Here is a 23,377-nt window from a genome sequence, read left to right on the forward strand (position 1 = left end):
TTTGTTGCTGTCTTTTAGTTGTTGTATGTCAATTAACATGCTCTTTCTCTCAGGCATGTTATAGAAATAATTAAGCCACACTATTTCCACGCTGGGCACACAAATTTCTGAAAGATTCGCGTGCGGCAATTTCAAGGACAATTGCATTCTTCCAGAGAGTCATCCTGGAAACTATTGAGCCAACTCTAAGTGTAAGCGGCAGCGAAAAGTCTTTTGTCATTCCTGCTGAATAATTACAGTTAACGACCTTGTAGACTTTTCGCCAACAGAATAGACTGTCGCAAATCTCTATGGTCAATACTGTGGAGATAGCAGGGGAACCTAAAGTGACTACTTTGAGATAAAGAACTAAGGTCGGAAATAACTCCCTCTACATCTCGGCAGGCAGGTGGGACCGTACCAACCACTTCACGTAAAACACCAAGGATATGCCACAGATGATAATGTGTCGTTTTTTAAAAGTACATCCACCGAAGTCCTACGCATTTTTAAAACATGTTCCCTAAATGCACTTTCGTTCAGGGCTTCTAAATTATTCAGTTCCGACTATTTTTATCCCAAAATACTCAGTGTACTTCCTGTATCATTGTGATGAGGTCTCTCTCTCTCTCTCTCTCTCTCTCTCTCACACACACACACACACACACACACACAGAGAGAGAGAGAGAGAGAGAGAGAGAGAGAGAGAGAGAGAGAGAGAGAGAGAAAGGAAGTTGCAAGAATGCACTGATTTTTGTTCAACGAGCCCCCAGTTGCTGTTCGTCTGGGTGAAGAAAGATTACAAATACCTTTAACAGGTCAAAAGTAACAGGAGAAAAGTTCCCGCCTCACCATGTATATAGGCATCTATTATAAGTGCAAGCGAAAGGGGCGAGCAGAAGACAATAAAACAAGCAAATAATCCTAATAAACATCGGTCTAGAAACCAAACGTTTCCCCAATACGACATATGCGCTACTGGAGTCGTGCGAATGTCACAGCACTGGCAATGTCTCATAAAGTTTTGTTTATACTTATGACATAATCATCACCGGTTTCGGGGGCAATGTATAAAAATAAAAAAGGATTTTTTAAAACGTCAAAGAAGATAACAATATACGCTTGTGAGCTAAGTAAAGTGCTGTTGAAATACATGTGGATCATACCTAAAAAAAATAAAGGCATCTGGTGAACACATGTTCATGATTTGTCAAACTACACATTAAAGCAACAAAAGGCGGGGTTATATATGTAGAACTAAGAATATTCTTAGCTGTAACCACGCAGGGTGTTCCAAACATCTACGGCAGAAGTTCAGGAATGGATTCCACATATGTTAAGAAGAAAAAAAATAATCTACTAAGCATGGGCTGCAAAACACATACCTTATTAGCTATGAGTATTTGTTCATCTTCGATACTGTAAAACACATGTCTACGACTGCAAGTTCCTAGGTTCCCGTATTTTGTGAGGAGTTAGTATGGACCAAAACAAGAAAAAAGTGTCCATTACACACAGACTCTAGAATGTATACCTTAAGAGCTATAGCACGTGTTCAATAAGAGACATGGGTTTGACAGTAGCGAAGATGAACAAGTTCCTACAGTTCTTAAGGTGTGCGTCTTACAACCTATATTTACTTGACATTTTTTTCTTGTTTTGGTACATACTACCTCCTCCCAGAATACGGAAAGCTAAGAACTTGCAGCTGCGGAGAAGTGTTTTTCAGTGTCGAAGAAGTACTCATAGCTTTTAAGGTATGCATTATAGACCTCATGTTTATTCGACTTTTTCTTCTTGTTATATGAGGACTCCATTTCTGAAGTTTTGCCGTCTATTTTTGGAATACCGTGTATAGTTCCCTGATTTTTGCTTTTGCGTTCAGTTAGACAACGTATAGCCATGTGTGCTCGAAATCTCTTTTAAGTATGCTCTACATATTTTTCGATAGCATTTTACTTAGCTTGCAAACAAATCTAGTAAAAATGTAGTTACTTGCTTGAAGGTTTGTAGCATCTGAAGGTGGCCCCATTGTGGCCGAAACCGGTTATGACTGTATCGTTAAAAACTGACTGTCTCAAGAAATAAACAAAGACTTTATGAACGAAATGCCGTTTTTATTTTTTAAGAATTGCTAATGTGTGTTGGGACGATGTTGTTTGTGCTACATGTACGATGGTGCACCAGTACAGTTTCACGTGGATGCTCAGGAATACTTAGCACGAATCGTCAACAGTTGGTGTATCGCTCTTGGCTTGCCTACACCGTGGCCTTCTACGTCGCTCTGATCCCGGTGGTCATTTTTTTGTGTGGAGATATTTGAAAGCTTTGATGCATTCCAACCCTGTGGGTGAACTCCGGGAACGCATTGTGGGTGGTTGTCAGTGCATTCGGCACACGCCTGAGATTTCTGAACGTGTACGGGCATCGATGAGGGCCGTGTCAAAGACTGCCTTCACATAAACAGTGACTATTTGGAATACTGTTTGTCCCCTAAGTGCATATCTGCAGTCTAGGTCCTCGGGTAGCCTGTTGTGAGGCGTCAACGTACTTCCTCGTATATGTAGTACTGGGGAAAGCATTGGCTTGAGGATCCATGTTTATTAGGATATTCGCATCTTTCATTGTCCTTTCGTTCCTACATACAAGATGCATCTAAAAAATTCGATGAATGGTCTCAATAAATAAAGGAAACAAGAGTTACAGACAAGGTAATTTTGTCTGGCCTTCAAAGCAGTCATCATTAGCGGCAACACACTTCAGACTTTGGTTGTAAAGCTGTTGGAAACTGTCGGCAAACGTTTCTTGTGTACAGGAAATGTATTCGCAGTTGCGAATGTGGACCACCTTCGGCTGTATGCTGGAACGACGACAATGAAAACTGGTGCCAAAAAATAAAAACACCTACAGCCGTCTTTATGATTTTATTTTGTCGCTACCAGTTTCAACGCTTCATTGCGTCATGTTCAGGCTCTTATTGATGCTGTACAGGTTGATATGATCCCCATGCATAACCCATGATTAGTCAGCATTACCGGATATGCAGATAATCTGAAACTTGCGTGACAGCGCTCCAACCATCAATTGCCGAGTTTCAGATTATCTACGTATCCAGTATCAGTTGGGTGATGCTAAGGGAATTAGATTAGGAAATGAGACACTTAAGGTAGTAAAGGAGTTTTGCTATTTGGGGAGCAAAATAACTGATGATGGTCGAAGTAGAGAGGATATAAAATGTAGACTGGCAATGGCAAGGAAAGCGTTTCTGAAGAAGAGAAATTTGTTAACATCGAGTATAGATTTAAGTGTCAGGAAGTCGTTTCTGAAAGTATTTGTATGGACTGTAGCCATGTATGGAAATGAAAAATGGACGATAAATAGTTTGGACAAGAAGAGAATAGAAGCTTTCGAAATGTGGTGCTACAGAAGAATGCTGAAGATTAGATGGGTAGATCACGTAACTAATGAGGAGGTACTGAATAGAATTGGAGAGAAGAGAAGTTTGTGGCAGAACTTGACAAGAAGAAAGGATCGGTTGGTAGGACATGTTCTGAGGCATCAAGGGATCACCAATTTAGTATTGGAGGGCAGTGTGGAGGGTAAAAATCGTAGAGGGAGACCAAGAGATGAATACACTAAGCAGATTCAGAAGGATGTAGGCTGCAGTAGGTACTGGGAGATGAAGGAGCTTGCACAGGATAGATTAGCATGGAGAGCTGCATCAAACCAGTCTCAGGACTGAAGACAACAACAACAACAACAACGTATCCAGTATTGCTGGCTACTGATGGGTTATGCATAGGGATCATATCAACCTGTACCGCATCAAAAAGAGCCTGAAGCTGACACAATGAAGCGTTGAAAATGGTAGCGACAAAACGAAATAAAGTCATACGGACGGCTGTAGGTGTTTTTATTTTTTGTCACGATAGTAAACGGCCGTCGTCCCAGAGACCTCCTGCTAAAAGGATGGACATACAGAAGCATGAAAATTTGTGTCGGATCGGGACTCGAAATCCGATTTTCCGTTTTATGCGAATGGTCGCCTCAGCCGCTTCGGCCATCCGAGCACGTATCACGGCCAGACTCAAGCTTGCACATGCTGTCATCCTTGTATCGCAACCTGCACTAGTAGGTTACATATATTCCCGTCCAGGAAGGACTTATTTATTGGGAGACGAGGTCTTCGTATTGGCAAATAAATACGAAATAGCAGTGCCTGTGTTATTAAGAACTGCCATGCAATATCCGAAAGAGCACTGTTTCGTACTTCTTAATAACATAGGCACTGCTATTTCGTATCGGTTGTTGCGGAATTCGAAGCACCGTGTCACGCGCAACGCCTGCGCAGCGTTAAGCCTTTTCAGGGCTGATTTAAAGCGGGGAAACAAAAATATTCACCGGCGCCAAATCTTGCATTGCCTTGCGTTGAGCAATGTAGCTGGGCACGTAGACGTTGCGGATGTACAACAGAGCGTGACCACCGTACTTCGAGCGATTCCACAATAAGCCTTAGCTGATAACTTCTAACAAGTTTACAACCGATTTCAGAAATGTTCTTTGCCTAATGGTGATTAATATGGAGGCCAGTAAATCTATTTTTTTTTTTTTTTTTTTTTTTTGCAACTCCCATTTCGTTTATTTTCCGAGACCATTCACTGGACTTTTCAGAGGCACTTTGCGTATTAGTCGAATGTCCTGTATACGGGGTACACCCGAACTCCAGCGACAAAACTTCAGTTGTTAACGGACTTTCTCCGAGTATTTTGGTATATGTGACCTATGGTCTATGGTGGCATGTCATATAGTAATTGCATTTTCTTTGATTTCGTATCAGCATGTACTATTCCATCTGTATTGCACTGAAAATATCTGTACAACAGTGAAAATATCAACCGTATACACCTCGTTTCTTGTCTGGAAACAGACTTGTTCCATTCACCGACGGTATTTGCTGCTGACAACAAGAAAACCAGCTATAGTTTTGGCCCTCAGACCTGCATTCATGACTTTCCGGTTCTGTCTCAGCTTTATTCTCTCCGGTAGCGTTAGTCGTACGTTAACAGTGATACACAGCAGTGCCGGCTGCGGTGGCCGAGCGGTTCTAGGCGCTTCAGTCCGGAACCGCGCAGCTGCTGCGGTCGCAGGTTCGAGTCCTGCCTCGGGCATGGCTGTGTGTGATGTCCTTAGGTTAGGTTTAAGTAGTTCTAAGTCTAGGGGACTGATGACCTGAGATGTTAAGTCCCATAGTGCTCAGAGCAATTTCAACCATATACAGCAGTACGGGTAGGTTTAGCTGAGTGCACCTCGTGGGTGGTTTCACTGAATGCAAGCGTTTCAGAATGATGTGTGCACGCAGCTCCAGCAACCACAGTACAGTACTTCTGGGTCTCATTGTTGCATTCCTCTATGTTTCATCTTGCTCACTTGGTGGTTGCATATTAGTTGTTGTGAAGGTATTCTAACAGAGAGGTAATAGGGCTAACAAACGGAATGAAGGATAATAACGTAACAGCGTTCTGTTGGAGACCACGGGGCCCTTGGACCAAAGTACTCGGAAAATATCGTTGAACAACCCCCGAATTTTTATTTAGTACGGCTTCACCATGTATACAAAGGATGAAACGAGACGACACCGAGCATCGTCGAGGGGTTATAGAGGCTCTCTTGAGGAACAAATAGCGCATGTCTGGTAACGTTTGACGCAACATTTGGAAACACTAGTCTCAATGCTCCATTTTGGTAGCCATCTTCGACAAACTGCTAGTTGAGCTTGTCGCAATGCACCTGATAGCATTTGGAATGTTAAGTGATCTACACATTTATTAAATATAGCAGCAACTGTGCCTGCAGTGCAATTACCAACTGCTACTCCATCAAATTGTTTGTAAATTGTGTTCTCGATTCGAAAATTTTTTGGGGTAGGGTGAGTTCTAGTAATTCTATTATTTTTATGTGCTTCAATAGTAAATACTTTTTCGTGACTTCTAAGGTTTATCCTTATTATCTCGATTGTTTCTGTCACTGGTAAATTCGTGTGGAGGTTGGTTATATCAGACGATCTATATATTCCTCCTTGTGCGATCTGTATGTCTTTTATATTGTGAGCTAATACAATGGAATTTTTTTGTCTATTTTTGTAGTAACATAACTAAGTCTTTAATTTATTTAGATTCATACTTAATATTTAGGTTGGACCATCAGTGCAGTTACTTATAGGTCGTACTGGGATCAATTCTTTATGAATTTTTGGTTGTGGTCGTAACGGTGGTTCACAACAATTCACAATTTCTTACCTATACCTGAGATTTCTTTACATGTTTTGAATTTTTGTTCGAACATTGCAATTAACCTGTTAGTAGGGTTGTGCTGTATAGCTGTAATGTATCACAACACACTGTAAAAGACATACAGATCCCACAAGGAGGAAAGTTTCTTCTACACAAATATGCCAGTGACTGAAACAGTCGATGTAAAAAAGAAAAATCTTATAAGCCAAGGGAAAGTGTCTGCTATCGAAGCATGTGGAATAATAGAATTACTGGAAACTGTTTCGAATTTGAGAACTAGATTTATAAATAACTAGATGGAGTAGCAATGGGCAACTGGACGTAAGCTGGTAACTGCATGCTTGACAAGAACGCGTGATCAAGCATGTTGCGCAATTGTACTTCAACTTTGGTAGGATAAATTTGCCCAAGTGTCAGGACTGCAGAAACTGCCTGTTGCTTGATCGAATTCGAGTTATGCATGTTTGCGATCTGAAACATACGAACTGCGAATTGCTGGAAGATTTTATAGGCTCCTATAAAAGTCAGATTTTCCTGTGGAATATCAGATCAAACGGGTATCATGATAAAGCTAAAAGGGATGCTGCGTATGATCTTCACCTTGCTAAATATGAAGTAGTTTATTCTGTAGCAGAGAAAGACGCCGTAACAAAAGACATAAATTCGCTGAGATGACATTATATAGGGAATAGAAAAAATTGAAATTAGTAATAAACTAGGGACTGCTGTACATCAGGTAAGCAAGCTGGCGGTGTGATATTTTCATTTGTGTACCTTTTTAAATGAGCTAGAGCGCCCCAGAAGTTTAGCATCGAATTTCGAAAACTGGTAGTTCAATATAGATACAGAAAACTGTAACCAGTCACTTTTTTGAAACAGTTATCTATTCCATGAACCGGATTGCAAACCTTTTCAGGCTCATCTTCAGATGGTGTATGGAAGGTTACACAGCTTTAAATCATCTGAAGATGACCCTGAAAAGGTTCGAAAACTGGTTCGTGGAAGTCACTTAGTGACTGCTTGCCGTTTTCTGTATCTGTATTGAATAAACAGTCACGGGTTCTTAAACATTCGTAATGGATAAGGTTAGGCTGGTAGTTAGTTACATTAGCGCTGTTAAAGATATTTGCCTTTAATTGCGGAAAGTTCCATACCTTTACAAAATCATTGGCTATTCTGGACCGGCCATGTGAGAACATCTTCATCTGAGCTCGGCATGTTTCAGGTACGAACTGATGCTTGTGCAAACATACTTGAGCCTTATGGAGGCATGAGGGATATGCACATTCTGGTGCAAAACGCTTAATCATGTGTGTTTGCCAAGCATGCAGTAATACGTGCAGACACCTTAGACAGCATCGAACGCAACCACGCCAGTACAGACCGCCATCCGTAGTGACGTCATCGTAGCGCAGCGGTGTCCCTGTAGCGCTGAGGGCATGACGTCTTGTTACTAAAGTTGCCCGATGTGAAGGGTCAGCCGCTATTGTGTAGGAATACAAAGTTACCGAGGTGCTCTGGGACCCAAGTACTTATATTGTTAGTCCGAGAAGGCTCAGTTGGAAAACATGCCTCACTTACTCGTCCAAATGACTCACTACAAAAGTTTACAGTGACTGTTTCAGGAAGTCATATTCATTAATGTAGGCTGTTGCTCGATAGAATAAGTAGTAGGCATATAACTGTGCACACCATTAAAGCTAACATTTTACAGGGTAAAAAACTTAGTAGTAATTTTTATAATTTCATTTGTGCATCGCTTACACTTAGAGGTACCGTTAACGCCAATACAGTCAGGTCTGCTCTTACTAGACAAAGACATCTAGTGTATATTCCCTACGAGTATTCTTAGATATTGCGTGGAAATGTGTGGCAATGTATTTTTCTTTGTGCAAAAAAAAAGGGTAATTATACATCTTTTATAACGCTATCCTTACTTTACGGTGGTGGTTGGAAAATTTATGTATTCTATATGACTTGTGTGTTGTTATGTTCCTATACAAATCCTACTTCTCTGTTACGTCTGGATAGCGGCTGTTGTGGTTACGAGGTGATTTCAGTGTAAAGTGGCTCAGGAGTTGAAACCCTCTCTGAAACAGTAAGGTTTGAATTAGGTGTGCGTTTAAGAAAGATTTGCCATAGAAATCACAGTGAGAAGGTTGTCTCTTGCAAAAGAGCGTTAAGCCGCCATCCCACCTTCAGGCAGCACAGCGTAATTGGCCCAAACAGTCCGCAAACACAACAGTTTATTTTAATCTCAGAATAAAACTGTTTCATCTACAGTGATCACCGAGGCATCGGGCAACGACGTTTGTCAGATTCTGCTTACCTATGATATTAACTTATATCCGGTTCATATTTCAATAAATCCCGTTAGAACTATTTAAATATCAGTTTAATGTAAACACCTGGTTCGTAACGTAGAGAAGCTTGTGCACTTCACAAAAGTGAAAGCTTGGTTTCCTTCGATTATAGGAGCACCACCGTATAACAGTGCGATCTGAGGAAAACTGCGAAAAGATCCGTTCATATGTTGAGAAGATTGAGCCCAACATAACGACTTGCTGCAGCTGCCAACGCGGAATATATATAAGGATAAGCAATTCGCTAACCGTAAAAGTACAAGACCTGACAACAGCTTTAATATGTCACAATCCTACTCCACGATCCAAAAGTTTGTATCGGAAGAAACGTTTGATCGTAAATCGTATACATCTCCACATGTATTCTTCAAGCCAGTACTTACTACCATGTGCATGGCTGAGGATGCTTCTCGAATTGTATTTTTTACTATCACCCAGCTTTGTCCGAGTGAAACTGACAAACGGTAACATCTGGGTGCCCCTACCATGCAGGCAACTTACTCTACAGCACCGCGCGTCTGGTAGCGTTTGATATGGCGGTAGGGGCAAAGGGAAGGCTTGCACTTAGTCGCACACTGCATCTACATGTACGTCAGGGACCTTACGGTGTGTGGCGGAGGGTAGTTTGTCGACCACCGTCACTCCCTCCATTTCCTGTTCCCATTGCGAATGGTTCGCGGGAATCTCTAATCTTATCATTATGGCCTTTTCACGTGATATACATACGAGGAAGAAATATATTGCTTAACACTTTCAGGAACGTACACCCTCGTGATTTTGATAGTAAACCACACGTGTTTCAGAACGGCTCTCTTGCAATGTCTGCCAGTGAAATTGGCCGAGTATCTCCGTGACGCGCTTAGTAAAGGAACTTGTAGCGAAATGCGGTGCTCTTTTTGTACCTTCTCTGTTTCCTCTATTAGTTATGTTTGGTACGGACCTGGACTACTTTGTATGAGTATTCTTCCAGTGAATCTCAGTCTGAGGCCTGCCCTAGCTACGATTAGTTTGAATATGCTGTTCTATGAATGTGGCTACTTCCAGTGATTGAACTACATACAATAACATGCCGCATGTTTGCGGGTGAGGTGGCGGGGGAGGTAGGGGAAGAGGAGATCACGGATTCGCTGCAAATGTACGCGTGCGCTACACGTGACAACTACGAAACAAATATGACTATGTCAAGCTGATAGTTTTTTCGAATTCGTTTGGCACATACACTCTTTACTATGTAAATTTTGTATTTTGCTGTATTTTTTCCGGTCTGAACAAGGTGTAAGTGTCGAAACGGCTACTATACTTAAAGCTTACTCGCGAGTGTTACTGAAATTTCGCTCTAAGTCACTATTAAAGCGGGGCGATCACATAAAAATTATCGTACGAAAGGCAGGTGGCAGACTGAGATATTGTCGGGAAATGTAGTCCGTCAACAAAACCCTAGTTCGACCGATACTTGAGTATTGATCGTCAGTATGGGAACCGTGCCAGATTGGATTGATGCAGGAAATAGATAAAACTCAAAGAAGAGCGGTGTGTTTCGTTACAGGATCATTTAGTAGACACGAAAGCATCACATATATGATCAACCAAGTCCAGTGGCAGATGCTGCAAGAGAGGCTTTCTGTATCACGGCGTGGTCTATTGGTGAAAGTTCCGAGAGAATACGTTCCTTGGAGGATGATAGGTGGAGCGCTCCTCAGCTGCTGACTTTTTAGCAGCTGAGGAGAGCTCCACCTATCATCCTCCAAGGAAGCCATGGGCCTGAAGATGGTTATGTAAAAATAACCGAAAACGGTCACCTATGTTACTGAGACATAAGTGTTGTGATCAAGACTGAACTTTAGTTAAAAGATAATAATCTATTGATCACTGTATTCCAAAAATTTTTACCAAAAAAGTGGCTGCAAAAGGTATAGGTTACAGGTTCGAGTCCCGGTCTGGGCAGTATCAGGTCTGTATATAAAACTTCCTGGCAGATTAAAACTGTGTGCCGGACCGAGACTCGAACTCGGTACTTTTGCCTTTCGTGGGCAAGTGCTCTGCCATCTGTGCTACCCAAGCATGACTCACACCCCGTTCTTACAGCTTTGCTTCTGCCAGTACCTCGTCTCCTACCTTCCAAACTTTACAGAAGCTCTCCTGCGAACCATGCAGAACTAGCACTCTTGAAAGAAAGGAGTGCTAGTTCTGCATGGTTCGCAGGAGAGCTTCTGTAACGTTTGGAAGGTAGGAGGCTAGGTACTGGCGGAAGTAAAGCTGTGAAAAAGGTTCGTGAGTCGTGCTTAGATAGCTCAGATGGTAGAGTACTTGCCTGCGAAAGGCAAAGGTCCCGAGTTCGAGTCTCTGTCGGGCACACAGTTTTAGTCTGCCAGGAAGTTTCGTATCAGCGCACACTCCGCTGCAGAGTGAAAAATCTCATTCAGTTCTGTATATAGTGTAACACTAGGGAAGCAGCCCCCTGTGGCCACGGCAAGTCACTGCCAGACGTACCCTTGCACTCACTGTTCCCCGGTTCCCGATCTTGGCTCTCTGTCTCTCCCTTCTCCTGACCACGCCTGCCCGTCTAACCCCTGGGCCTGCTGGTCGCGCCGCAGCGGCCGACGTGGTGCTGGCCGCGGCGACTTTCGTCCGCGAGGGCACCACCACGGAGTTCGCTACGGGCCGCGTGGGGCGCGGCAGGGCGCAGGTCGTGGCCACGACCAGCTCGCGGGTATCCTTCGACCGGCCCACCAAGCCACTGATGCTCGTCTTCCCCACGACGGTGCTGCCCCCGCCCCCGCAACTGCAGCTGGCCTCCAGGGCGCCGCCTTCGGTGGTGGCAGCCACGCCCATCCTGGGGCCCTACGAGCCACCCCCAGACCCTCGCCGGGTCTCCACTGTCGGCGTCCTGGACAGGTACCGCCTCTCCAGTGAGGCCGTCAAAGACCGCGGCGGTGCGGACTTCTTGCTTCTAGACAGCGACGACGACCGGCCGGCGGCCGACTTTGGCGGAGCCCAGCTGTCGGAGAATCTCATCAACCGGTCGACGGAGCGCCTGCGGGTGAAGGACGTAGATGCCGGTGACCCGTTCCGCAAGAGAGACACCGACCGGCAGCAGCCCGACGGTCAGCAGCTGGAGGGTCAGAAGCTGGAGGGTCAGCAGCTGGAGGGTCAGCAGCTGGAGGGTCAGCAGAGGGACGAGACCGCCACGGCAATCCGCCCCGACAAGGTTGTCACCGTCCGGCCCATCAACGACCTGCCAACCTTCACCGTACGGCACGACTTCTCCCCCAGCGGCTTTTCCCAGTCGGGTGACGAGGGTGACGACCTAGGCAGTCCAGATTACGGCGACGCTCCTCCTCCCCCGCAGCCCAAGAAGGACTACCTATCCAGCTTCAGATCCGGGAAGGCCATCTTCAGGGGCGGCAGACCCGACCCGCCGCGCCTCAGCAAGCTGCGCGAGACGGTCACCTACACTGGATTCGCCGACTTCACCACCACCATCGGTGACACTGTCGTTGTGTTCACGCCCAGCACTGCCAAGAAGCAGCCACCAGCACAGCCGACACGGGCAGTGACCAGCGCTGCAGGCGACGCTACAGTTTCCCAGCCGGGCGTCGTCACGAAAGTAAAAACGTTCTTGTCGCACACACCCGGGATGGTGACTCGCACTGTTACCGGCCACTCCATCACGACGCACACGACACTGCCCACTATGGTGGTGCTACCGGAGACGTTTGCCAGCAGGCGTCAGAAAGCGCAGCATCAAGACATCGCATCGTCAGTGTATGTAGTCGAAGCCGCCCCGCCAGAGCCGCCAACCACACCACCACCACCTCCGACCACGAACCCTCCACCTACAGTGCCCAAGGAAACTGACCCGCCACCGAGGGAAACGACACCCCCACCGCCAACTCAGGAAACGACACCGGATGAGGGTGCCAAATTGGAGGTGCTTTCCCGTGAACAGGACATATTTGACTCTCCACCGACCTCCACTTACCTGGATGATGACGTAGCCGTGCAAGTGCCCGCAACGAGTGTCGTGATCGACTATGAAGAGTATGATCAGTCGTCTTCTGCTGCACCAGAAGTGATACAGCCATCTTTGACAGAGGTCCAGGTGGCGACAGTAACGTCAGTTGTTGATGGGGCCATCGAGCCGTCAACTGTGCTGGACGACGGAACTGACGACTTCATAGAACCCTCGCCTGTCGTCGTCGAAACACCAGAACTGCAGCTGCATGCAACGGAAGTGATCACAGAAGCGCCGCTACCGGAAAGCAACGAGGAGGAACAGGAAGGAGAACAAGAAGTGCACTCTACAGTAGAATTAGAGGTGACATCTACAGCACCACTAACATCTTATCGGACGGCGATGACACAGTTGTTTGATCACGGTGATGAGGAATACCCACTCGGTCTAATAAAAGCTATTGCAGGCACTGAGGTCATCAATGACACAACTACCCTCTTCACCTCTCTGATTCACGGCAGCTCCGTCGACGGTCACTATGCACAAATTATCTATTCGGCCTCGAGTATATTTTATTATGAAGGAGACACGAAAGTTATCGTGCCAACGGAGAGTGCAATAGCGCCGACGTCCACAGTTGACCTGGAGACTACTCACACTGCAGCGTCCCAGCCTCCATCTTCGGAGGGATCTCAGGAACAGGAGGGTGAGGAAGAGGTCACTACATCGCCTGCGACAATCCCTGCAGAGCAGCCAGGCCTCACTACTGACACAGACGGTGTGACAACTGTCGAAGATGGCGACGGCACACTCAGTACCCTACCACAAGAATCCACCACTTTGCCAGAGGGAGACTTGTCGAATGAGGTCGAGACTGGTCGTAAGACGAGTGGTAGTGTTGAGGACCAGAATATTGTTGAAGGCAGTGCTGGAAAGGAAACTCCTGGAACTACTGTCGCACAAGTGACCACACCGAAAACAGACGTCGAACCATCACCGACAGAACCCAGCCCCGCTAAGGATGCCGGTCAAGAGGAAGGAACACCTGCCAGTCAGTTGCAGGATGGAGTGACACCTACACTGATTACACAGATTGTTGCTAGTACAATCTACGAGACATTCACGCATCTGACTGCCTTCTTCATTCCTGTCGACGGTGGCACTTCGACATCGATCAAAACAAGGGAAGTGGTGTCATCACAGGTGATACTAGCCACGCAAGTGGTGCCAGTCGCTGTAGCAAACATTCAGTCCACTGCCCTTCCGGAAGCTCCTGCTGCCGTCACCACTCCACCAGAGACAGTACACCAGCAACCGACTCCACCGCCACCTCAGGTCTCGGTAACACCCGAAATCACTGATGGAAGCGACAAAGAGCAGGAAACCCACGCTGCGACTGAAGCGCCAACTGCTGCAACGCCAGAAAATCCGCCAGCCGTCGTCCTACAACCGACCACTGTCGCTTCGCCGCCGGCAGGCGAGGAGGAAGGAGAGGAGGAGGGTGAACTGGAGCTGCTTGTCAAGTCTGTGTTCACTACCTACACATACCTAACGACCTATTTCCAGGATAGCACGACCACCGTTGCGAGCAACATTGAAGTGGTGACTAATGTCGTCACGGAAACGGTGGACAAGGACTACTTCCGTCGTGTGACAGATCCTGCTGTTGCTGGGCTTTTGGCACGTACCGATAACATTGTAGAGCCGACTCCAGAGGTGGCGCCCACCAGCGTCGGCATCGGACGACCGACCACCAAGTTCTTCCCAGATGAGGAACTCTTCTCAGCTGTCGTGGACTCGGTAGACATCGAGCGCGAGATGGCCACGGAAGCGACGCCTGCCCTGGACCAGGATGTCATTAAGACCTTCTACACGACGTACACATACTTCACCACCATCTTCGTAGACGGTGAAACCACAGTAAGCAGCCGCACAGAGGTCTACACCAATATCGTAACACCGACAGCACTGTTGGAAGCAACGCCGACTCTAAGTGCTGCCCAAGACATTCGGCCAACCAGTCAGTTGTCGCAGGTGGAGGAAGACGACTTGGATAATCCTCTGAAGAACCAGCCACTTCTAAAGAACGCTCCCCGTCGTCAGTACCTCTACAGCAGCACCATAACCCGGGAGCACAACCAGCCGCGGTCGTCGCTGAATGAAGTTGACAGTGAGGGCACCACGGCTACACCGGCAAATGACTTCTTCGATGACATTGAGAACAGCATTATAGTGCCTGCCAAGAGCAAACTGGGAGTTGCTGTTGGAACTAAGAATGTGTACGCCACCATCACAAGACCGCCTCCAATACTGGCCACCTCAGAACCAGAGCTCACATCATCCGTGGTGGAGACAATGATCAGCAGCTCCAGCGGAGAGCGCACAATCATTGCTCCTCCAGAACGCCACAATGCATTGCCTTTCCTGCCAGCACTAGACGACCAGGTCAGTTCAGAGAGCAATACCGAATCTTTAGAGCCATCTCCAACGCTGCTCCTCCAGACTAGCTATACAACATATACCTACTTCACAACCATATACAAGGGAACTTCCACGGACGTGAAGAGTCGTTTGGAGACGGTCACAAATGTCGTCACTGAGACTCTGACGCCGCAAAGGACTGCTCTGCTCACTGACGACCTCGTCCCCACTGAGGACGATCCTTCCTTGCCTACGACCTACTTCACCACATTCACCTATTGGACGACACTTTTCAAAGATGGCACATCCACAGTGACCAGTCGTGAGGAGACTGTATCTGAGGTGGTAACGCCGACAGTATCATCCTCTACAGAGACCAAGGCTGAGATCGTCCCCACTACCACACCAAAGGACATCGATCCTTTAGCTACACCAGTTGTCGCCGTAATTAATCCTAGCGAGGTCATCTATGAGCCTACTACCTACTTCACCACTTTCACGTTCCTGACGACGTCGTATATTGGCAACAGCACTATTGTCAACAGCAGGCTGCAGACTGTAACAGAGGTTGTGAACGGTACAGTAGCTGCAGATGAAGCAGCAGCTGTATTGGCGGGAAGGGCTGTGGCGACGTCTGCCAAAGCACAAGAACTGGGGGAAGGTGTGCCGACAGTCAAACCAGTGGCATCTGCACCAGTTGTGGACACTACTCCAACACCAGCAGCAAAGGAAGCTACATCAGCCCCAACAAAAGTGGAGCTACCAACGGGATTCCTTTCCACTGTTGTCAGTAGCATAGTTGATGAGGCCGGAACCACCACACTCTTTTCGACTGATGTCTCCGGAACCTACATTGACGGCCTGTATGCCCAGATACTAGAGAGGAAAACCCGTATCATACCACCTGCTCCAGTTTCAGTACCAGTGGAGCCTACTCCAACACCAAAACTGCCAGTGGGGGTGGTTTCCCTCAACAAGGGCCGAATTGTCGATGCTGATGGCGTCAGCACTACATTCTTCACCACAGAAGCCATTGGCACGTACATCAATGGGCAGTACTCACAGATAGTGGAGAGCACATCCTCCATAAAGGTGAATGAAGAACGTCAAAGTGCTCTAAATCTGGCTCTAGCACCTTCTCCTACAGTGGAGATTGCTGGCAAAACATACAGGACAGGCCTGGTGCGACTGATTGATGGCACAATGGCCAAAGATGGTACGACAACATTCTATGAGTCCAAAGTCTCAGGTACATTGGTGGGTGGAAGGTATGCACAAGTAATTGAAAGCACATCGTCCTTCAAAGTGGATGTTCCAAGCACAACAGCGCCACCTGTAGCTGTAGTTGCTCCGACAGCAGTGAGCGGCGTCCCTGTGGTGGCTCCAACCGCAGCAGTTGTGACGACTACAGCGCCAACAGCAGCTGTGGTCGAGAGCTCTCTGGGCAGTGATGAAACGTCAACGTCGACGACACCACAGACGTCTTCAGAGCAGCAGGACGATGATAGCAGTGAGAATGAGTCAGACAACGATGGCGCCAAGTTCTTACTTGGTAAAGGGTCAGGTTCAGGCCGCAACAGGACACGTCTAACGTACCAGTCTAAGAAGAATACTTTTACACCATCAATTCGCCCTTTTGGTACGCAAGGGGCTACGCGACCACCATATAGGCCTCAGAACAAGAGACCAGCCACAGTGACACGGGCTGTTGTAACTCCGACCATCACAGCAACGCCTGCTGCCGTGGGTAAGGCTGCCGCCACTGGAAGGTTCTCTGGAAGCCGAAGAGGAGGCTTAGCATCGTCCTCGGCAGCTAACGAGATCCGCCCATCTGCCAGCAGTGGACGCCGTTTCTCTAGACCAAGAGGCTCATCTCCTGTGCCCGGAGGGCAATCTTCTGCGTTCCCAACTGGAGGCAGAGGACGGAGCTCGACACGAGCTGGGGCCATCAGCCCAACAGCAGTTGGAGGCCCTCAAGGATCCAGTCGCAGAGGATTGTACTTCAGAGGATCAAGTGTTGCACCTGGACGCTCATCTTCAGCTGGATACTTTGGCAGCTCCTCGAGGTACAGGGGGCGCGTCAATCCAACCTCGACAATCTCTCGCAGTGGTGCGACAGCCAACTATTTCCCAGCAACGACACCTACCGACGAGACTCTAGAGACTGACGACTTTATCACCACTCTCGTCACTGAGGAGACACCGCAGTTTACAGACAACGACGGCCAGTACGAGACACAACCACTTCCTTCAACGACAGAGTCTGCGCGCCGGAACCCACTACTGAATCGCCTGAGGCGCCCTCCACTGGTGAGGGCGAGCACCACCACAACACCCAGATCACAGACATCACTGACAACTCCTTCCAGAGGAAGTTCGACTACACGTAGGACGTCGAATAGACCGGTAGGCTCCGCAGCATCCACTACCACCAGTAGGCCGAGGGCACGGTTACCTCTGAGATACCAGCCAGCTATCAACAGACCACGCCCAGGAAACAGTTTGTTCCCTCCACGCAGCCTGTTCAAGCGTCCAGGCCAGGAAGAGGAGCCCCAGCAGCAAGAAGAGCAAAACAATGAGGATGAGGCACAAGACGAACCACAGGATGAAGAAGACATCCAAGAGGAGGACGTAGAGGATGAAGACGAGCTGAGAGACAATGATTATGAAGGAAGCGAGCACAAGGAGTCGAAAAAGGCAGCACCACCACGCAGCAAAGGAGTTCCATACAAACCAGTGCAGATCAGACCGTTCAGCTTCAGGAGACGTACGAAGCGCCAGGTGGACAAGCCGAGTGGAGCCACACGGACGTACTCGTCGAGGTTCAGGAGACCTGGTGCCAGGGTGGCACAGCCACAAGCACCACCCGAAGAGCCGGCAACTCCGGAGCCACCTCCACCACCACCCCCACCACAGCAGAAGAGCAAATCGAGCGGCCGGTACTCGGGCCGAGGACGTACACAGAACCAGCAGCAACAGCAGCCGACGCCACAGGGGCGGATCAAGCCTTCGCCGTCATCTGCCACCTCGGGTAGAGCGCAATTTACCTTGAGGGAGAAGGACACAAGTAGTGGTACCTCTCGCTATCGGCGGCCACAGAATACAGAGACGGCCACCGCCACAAGTGACAGACGGACCAACAAGAGTGGCAGGAGGAGAGGAGGCAACAGCAGGAGTGACGAGACGACTTCTTCCGTCCCTTCGAGGCCGAAACCGCCGAGGCTGCGCACCACCAGCAACTCCAACAGCAAACAGACGGACACTAGCTTCTCGTCCCAACGTGCCACCCGCCGGAACAATGGCAACACGAACACGAGCCCGAGGCGCAACAGTGGCAGCAGTAGGACGCGATTCAGCAAGGAGCCCGAACTGGACAAGTTCACATTCTCACTGCCGACCTTCGATGGCACCATCACAGTGACTCACCACATACCAGAGGAAGCCACCATACCTGTGATCAACGGCAAGAATACTGAATACCGAAATGTGCTGACAGCGCGACACAGCACTGAGGTACTATCGCCAAACCAGTACGTCACGTCCACAGCCAAAGACGGTGGCACAATCTTATTCTTGACGAGCGAAGTAACGGCAGCAGTGGCCGGAGGAGCTACAGAGATAACACAGTTCTACTTGCGTGAGACGCCAACGACGAGCGTGATATTTACGCCCACTACAATCCGTGGCCGCCTCACATCTTACTCGCACATCATTCCGAGCACAGTGTACGACGTCGAGTCGACAGTAAGCACCATTCAGCCGGCCATAGCCGCCAACGCACCGTTGGCCAATCTGTTACTCTCACAACTTCTGCTCGGTAATCTCGGAGGTGGTCTTCCTGGAGGTCTCAACCCTCTTCTGGCCCTGCAGAACCAACCACCGGCACCTCCACCCACTCCTACAACCGAATTTAAGACACGCACCAGCACGTACGTGACCACTCTCACCACGGGAAAATCGACAGTGCTGCCAATAACTCTTCGAGGCAAGAAAATTTACACGACTATTGTGGACCAGTCAGAAGAAGTCATCACAGCCACCGAATTCTTTACTGACACAGTGGTGGTGACACCGACCCCCACTGCTGTCAACAACCAACTGAACTCACTCCTCCTCCCAGCATTGCTGCAGGCTCAACTTTTAGGGCCCACAGGACCCATGCAGAGTCCTCCTCAGCCAAACATACTGGCGTCTCTGGGACAACCAGACTTCTTGCCCACTGGAAAAGGACTCCTCTTCCAAGAGCCAGACAATGCTGAAGTGCCACTCGAACAAGTGCAGCCTTCCGAGCAACGAGGTAGGAATTCGAGGCGCCGACAACAGCAGCAGCGACCTGACGATGCTGATCGTCTAGCACGAGAATCAGAGGCAGACGAGACAGTGCCAGATGATGATGATGTCCAACAGCAGGGGTCCCAGGGCCGCGACGACGAGGTAGTCCGCACGTGGAAACCTCCAAGGAAGAAAACGCGGAACGGAAATAATAACAGACCTCCAGACCCAGCACCTCCAGTGGAGACGAGCGTTGTAACACTGTACGTCTCTGGCCGACGACCAGGCGAGTTTAGCACAGTGGTATCTACAGTAACTGGAGACAGCAGCATCAGGAAGCGTGAGATCCGCTTTGTACCAAAGTTGGAGCCATCGAGGCTGCCACAGATTGGGAGCTCTTTTGGTAACGACGACGAAGAGGAAGATGTCCCAACACACAAGCTAAACTATTTGGACAACTATGTCATGTCAGCGATGGGAGATGTTGGAGTACTGGAAAGCAGCGAGGTGGAGACTCAGAGCTTAGAGAGCATAGTAGGCGATGTTAGCAAATACGTTTCTAGTGGGCTTACCACAACGGTATCGAGGAGATCTGGGCACACTACGAGACCTCTAATGAATACCAGAAAAACAGCAGTTGAGGAGTCGTCTTCCTCTGTGAACAACAACAACGCTACCGGTCATTTTTTATCCGAAGGCCCCGCTGAGTCTGCCCCACTCAAGCGGAAGGTCGTAGGTGATTACATCAGGGGCAAAGACAACAATGGTGATGACGAAAGCGAAATCATTTCAGAAACTGAAGTTGCTGGAGATGACACTGTAGTATTGTTTCTACCGTCAGCATCTCAGTCTGGTCAAATTCTCTCACGGCACAAGAGGAGTGCGGATGTGCTTGACGACGCAGAGGACGAGCCGACGACGCGAAGGCCGGGTCACCGAGGTAGGACCAGAGTAGTGCGTCTGCGACGGCCCCTTAACAGGCCGTCAGCTAACGACGACCTCCAGAACGTCACTCGTAAGAGAGGAGAGGTCCTACACTTGTCAGAGGCACAGCAGACTGACCACGTGACTGAGATGAACCTCGCGACACCAGCCGTCAAGCACAAGCATAAGTACATAAACCTAGGTGATTACGGCTTGCGGACAATTAAGATAATACGGAAACCTTCGAACGACAGTGGCGCGGAACCGCAGAGGAAGCGAGTTATTGTGGCCAGGAGAAAGAAACCTGGACGCTCATTTGAAGACGACGACGATCCTCCAGTGCAGGTGAGACCAGCTGTAGTGAAATCTCGTTACGTGGAAGCACTGAGACATCTGTCTGAAGATGAGGACGAGGAGGAGGAGGTCTCTACACCAGTAGCTCCAGTCTTGGAAGCGACTACCAGCCGTGACATAAAGCCGACTAAGTCGTCAGCCAGACGGAGGATCATAGTGACAAAAAAGCGTCCAGTGTCCACACGTCAGAAGACAGACTCTCCAGTTACCGCCACTGCAGCTGAGCTCGAACGCCCAAAATCTGCAGTCACTGCAGCGGCAGTACCGACACTGATGTCAAGCCAGAGGAGGAGGATCGTTGTCACTCGGAGGAGACCAGTGCTTCACAAGGACACTGAGAGCCCAATCAGGCCGACTAGTATTGTGATTTCGACCCAGGCTACCAAAGCTGTCACGTATTCGACGCTAGCAAGGGAGAATAAAGTAACGTCTAGCGAAAACGGCGTTTCTACGAGCAGTTACCCGTCATCAGACATTGAAGAAGATGACGATTCAGAAGAAGAGAAAGATGACGAGGAGGAGGAGGAGGACTTCCAGGACGAAGAAGAGCAGGAGGATTACGACGAAGTGATTCAGTCATCCAGAGAGAAGCAACCATCCAAAGGAGGCAATGGGAGAGACGTATCTACGACACCAAAGAGTGTACCTTCACTGAAACCACAGATTGCACAGTTGCCGAGAGATTCTTTGAAACCGTATCAGTATGGTAGAACTACCACTACTGGTGCCACCAGCGCGTTTGGTCAGCCAACCGACAGACCAACGAGTATAATCTCTCCAAAACCGCAGGCAGTGTCGCATATACGAGATATTTTCAAGTTCAGCCAGTATGGTAGGACCACTACTGAAAACCTCATTAGCAGGGTGAGTGAGTTGACAACGAATATTAACAGCATCACGTCAACAGAAAGTGAAGAGGAACCTCACGTCAAGACGACTCTGAATTTCAACGGACGTTTCTTACCGACGCAGGGTACAAAGAGCGATACAGGGGACAGCTCGAAGGAATTGTTCGACTCCAGTGACAGGCCTTCCACGGAGAGGTTTTCGACACCAGAAACCTCGTCAGAGGAGTCTCTTGAGGAGGACGAGGCAGAAGATCAAGAGTCTGCTCAAAATAAATCAGAAGAGTATGATGAGGAGGAACAAGAAGATGTATCGAAAGAAAGTGAAGGTGAGAGAGAGGGAGAAAGTGTACCAGTCAGTCAAGAGGAGAGTTCTGAAGCACCACCCAGCCTAGAGAGTGTGGAAGAGGTGAAAGCACCGTCGAGCTCAGAGGAGATTGTGACCAAGCCATCAGGATCGACTGTCGAGGAAAGGACGACAGCCCAGAGTCGTGACTCCCTCCTCACCACTGAAGAGTCAGTCCACACCATCAGTTTCGTCGCGACATCTCCACTCTCATCTCCAATCGACGAGTTAGGTCTCACCACACAGGATAATGAGATCGATACAGGTTCACCCGTCAAGGATCCAGATATCCGTGCCCATCAGGTCGAGTCTAACGGGTTGACTCCGTCTGATCTTAGGGAGGAAATTTTAGGAGTTACATCGACTGCTCCCCAGACCAGCTCCACAGCAGAGGCCTCGTCTGAGAAACCTCCAGAACTCGTAGAGGCTAGCACAGAAACTTCGAGTCTACGTCCTGCCGAGGGCAGTCAGAATATATCGTCGGAGGAAGATGCAGCTGCAACGACGACGACGACGACAACCACGACGCCGCTACCTGACGATGTCCTGGTCAGTCCCGACGGTGAAAGTGATGGTAACGGCACCATCACAACGATAGAGACGCCAACCACCACGGAGAGCAGTACTTTTGACGGGCCGCGCTTCATACGTCCGACACGTTTCAGCATCACGCGACGCCCAACTAAGACGCGTCTCGGCTTTCCTGGTCAACGTCGCCGGACATCGACCACTGCTAAAGGTGTGGCGCCGACCAAGAGCAGGTCCCAGGAGGGAGCCACTGCACGAACGACCAGACCACCTTCCACAGGCTACCGCTACAGAAAGACCTCACCCACCAAGAGTTCTTTCGGCCGAGCTGCAACTACTAGAGCTAGACCAAGGTTTGGCATCACTTCTGTTGTCCCAACTAGCACTGCCGATCTGGAATTGGAACCTACTATCTCGGCCGAAGTACTACAGGGATCGAGCGAAGTGTCGGATGGAGACGGAGCTGTGGTTCCGACTGCGGTGACCGAAGTGGGTCCTACAGTTGTCAGCGGGGACCTGGTACGAGAGACCACGGCAGATGTGCGACCGGAGATTTCGTCCCAGTTGGACGGGGTGGTCGTACCTACCGAGGTGCTGCTGCCAGGAGAGGAGATTGCGAAAGAAACACCGGCAACGGTCAGCGCTACTGGGGCTGACCAGTTGAATAGTGCTGTGCTGGTGACCCATGACGGAGGGGCGGAGATCTTGACGAAGCTGGGTGTCGAAGCCTCTACTACAGCGGACCACGGTGATGCCCACGTAGTGACCGCTACACCACTACTACCGGTACAGCCCATCACCACCGTGGTGACTAGCACGCGGCTCCGAACGTACACGTTCATCGTGACGCGGGTCGCCGGCACAGAGCAGGTGGTCACCTCCACCACTGAGGTAAAGCCTCACGTCACCACCGTCACCATTACACTGCCTCCTGCTACTGCAACTGGTGAGTACCTGCTACATCCAGTGTACGATGAGATAATAATATTTTGTCTGCATAATGTATCACGATAGCTGTTAACCTGAAATATGCTTGGAACTGTTCAGTTTATCACATAATGCTGTCATCCACTTCGTTGGTGACAAATATTTTAGCGGTT

At 48.7% G+C, this 23,377-nt stretch overlaps 1 protein-coding gene across 4 annotated transcripts in view; it reads left to right on the forward strand.

Annotated features, from left to right (window-relative positions):
* LOC126293200 (uncharacterized) overlaps window positions 1-23,377 on the forward strand; it is a 638,519-nt gene that overhangs the window by 457,807 nt on the left and 157,335 nt on the right. For all 4 annotated transcript variants that reach the window (XM_049986324.1, XM_049986325.1, XM_049986326.1 and 1 more), the window contains exon 3: window positions 11,227-23,223. In XM_049986324.1, the coding sequence (XP_049842281.1) occupies window positions 11,227-23,223 (11,997 nt within the window). The remainder of the gene's footprint in view (window positions 1-11,226; window positions 23,224-23,377) is intronic.

This window comes from Schistocerca gregaria, chromosome 10, assembly GCF_023897955.1.
Source record: "Schistocerca gregaria isolate iqSchGreg1 chromosome 10, iqSchGreg1.2, whole genome shotgun sequence".
Lineage (NCBI taxonomy): Eukaryota > Metazoa > Arthropoda > Insecta > Orthoptera > Acrididae > Schistocerca > Schistocerca gregaria.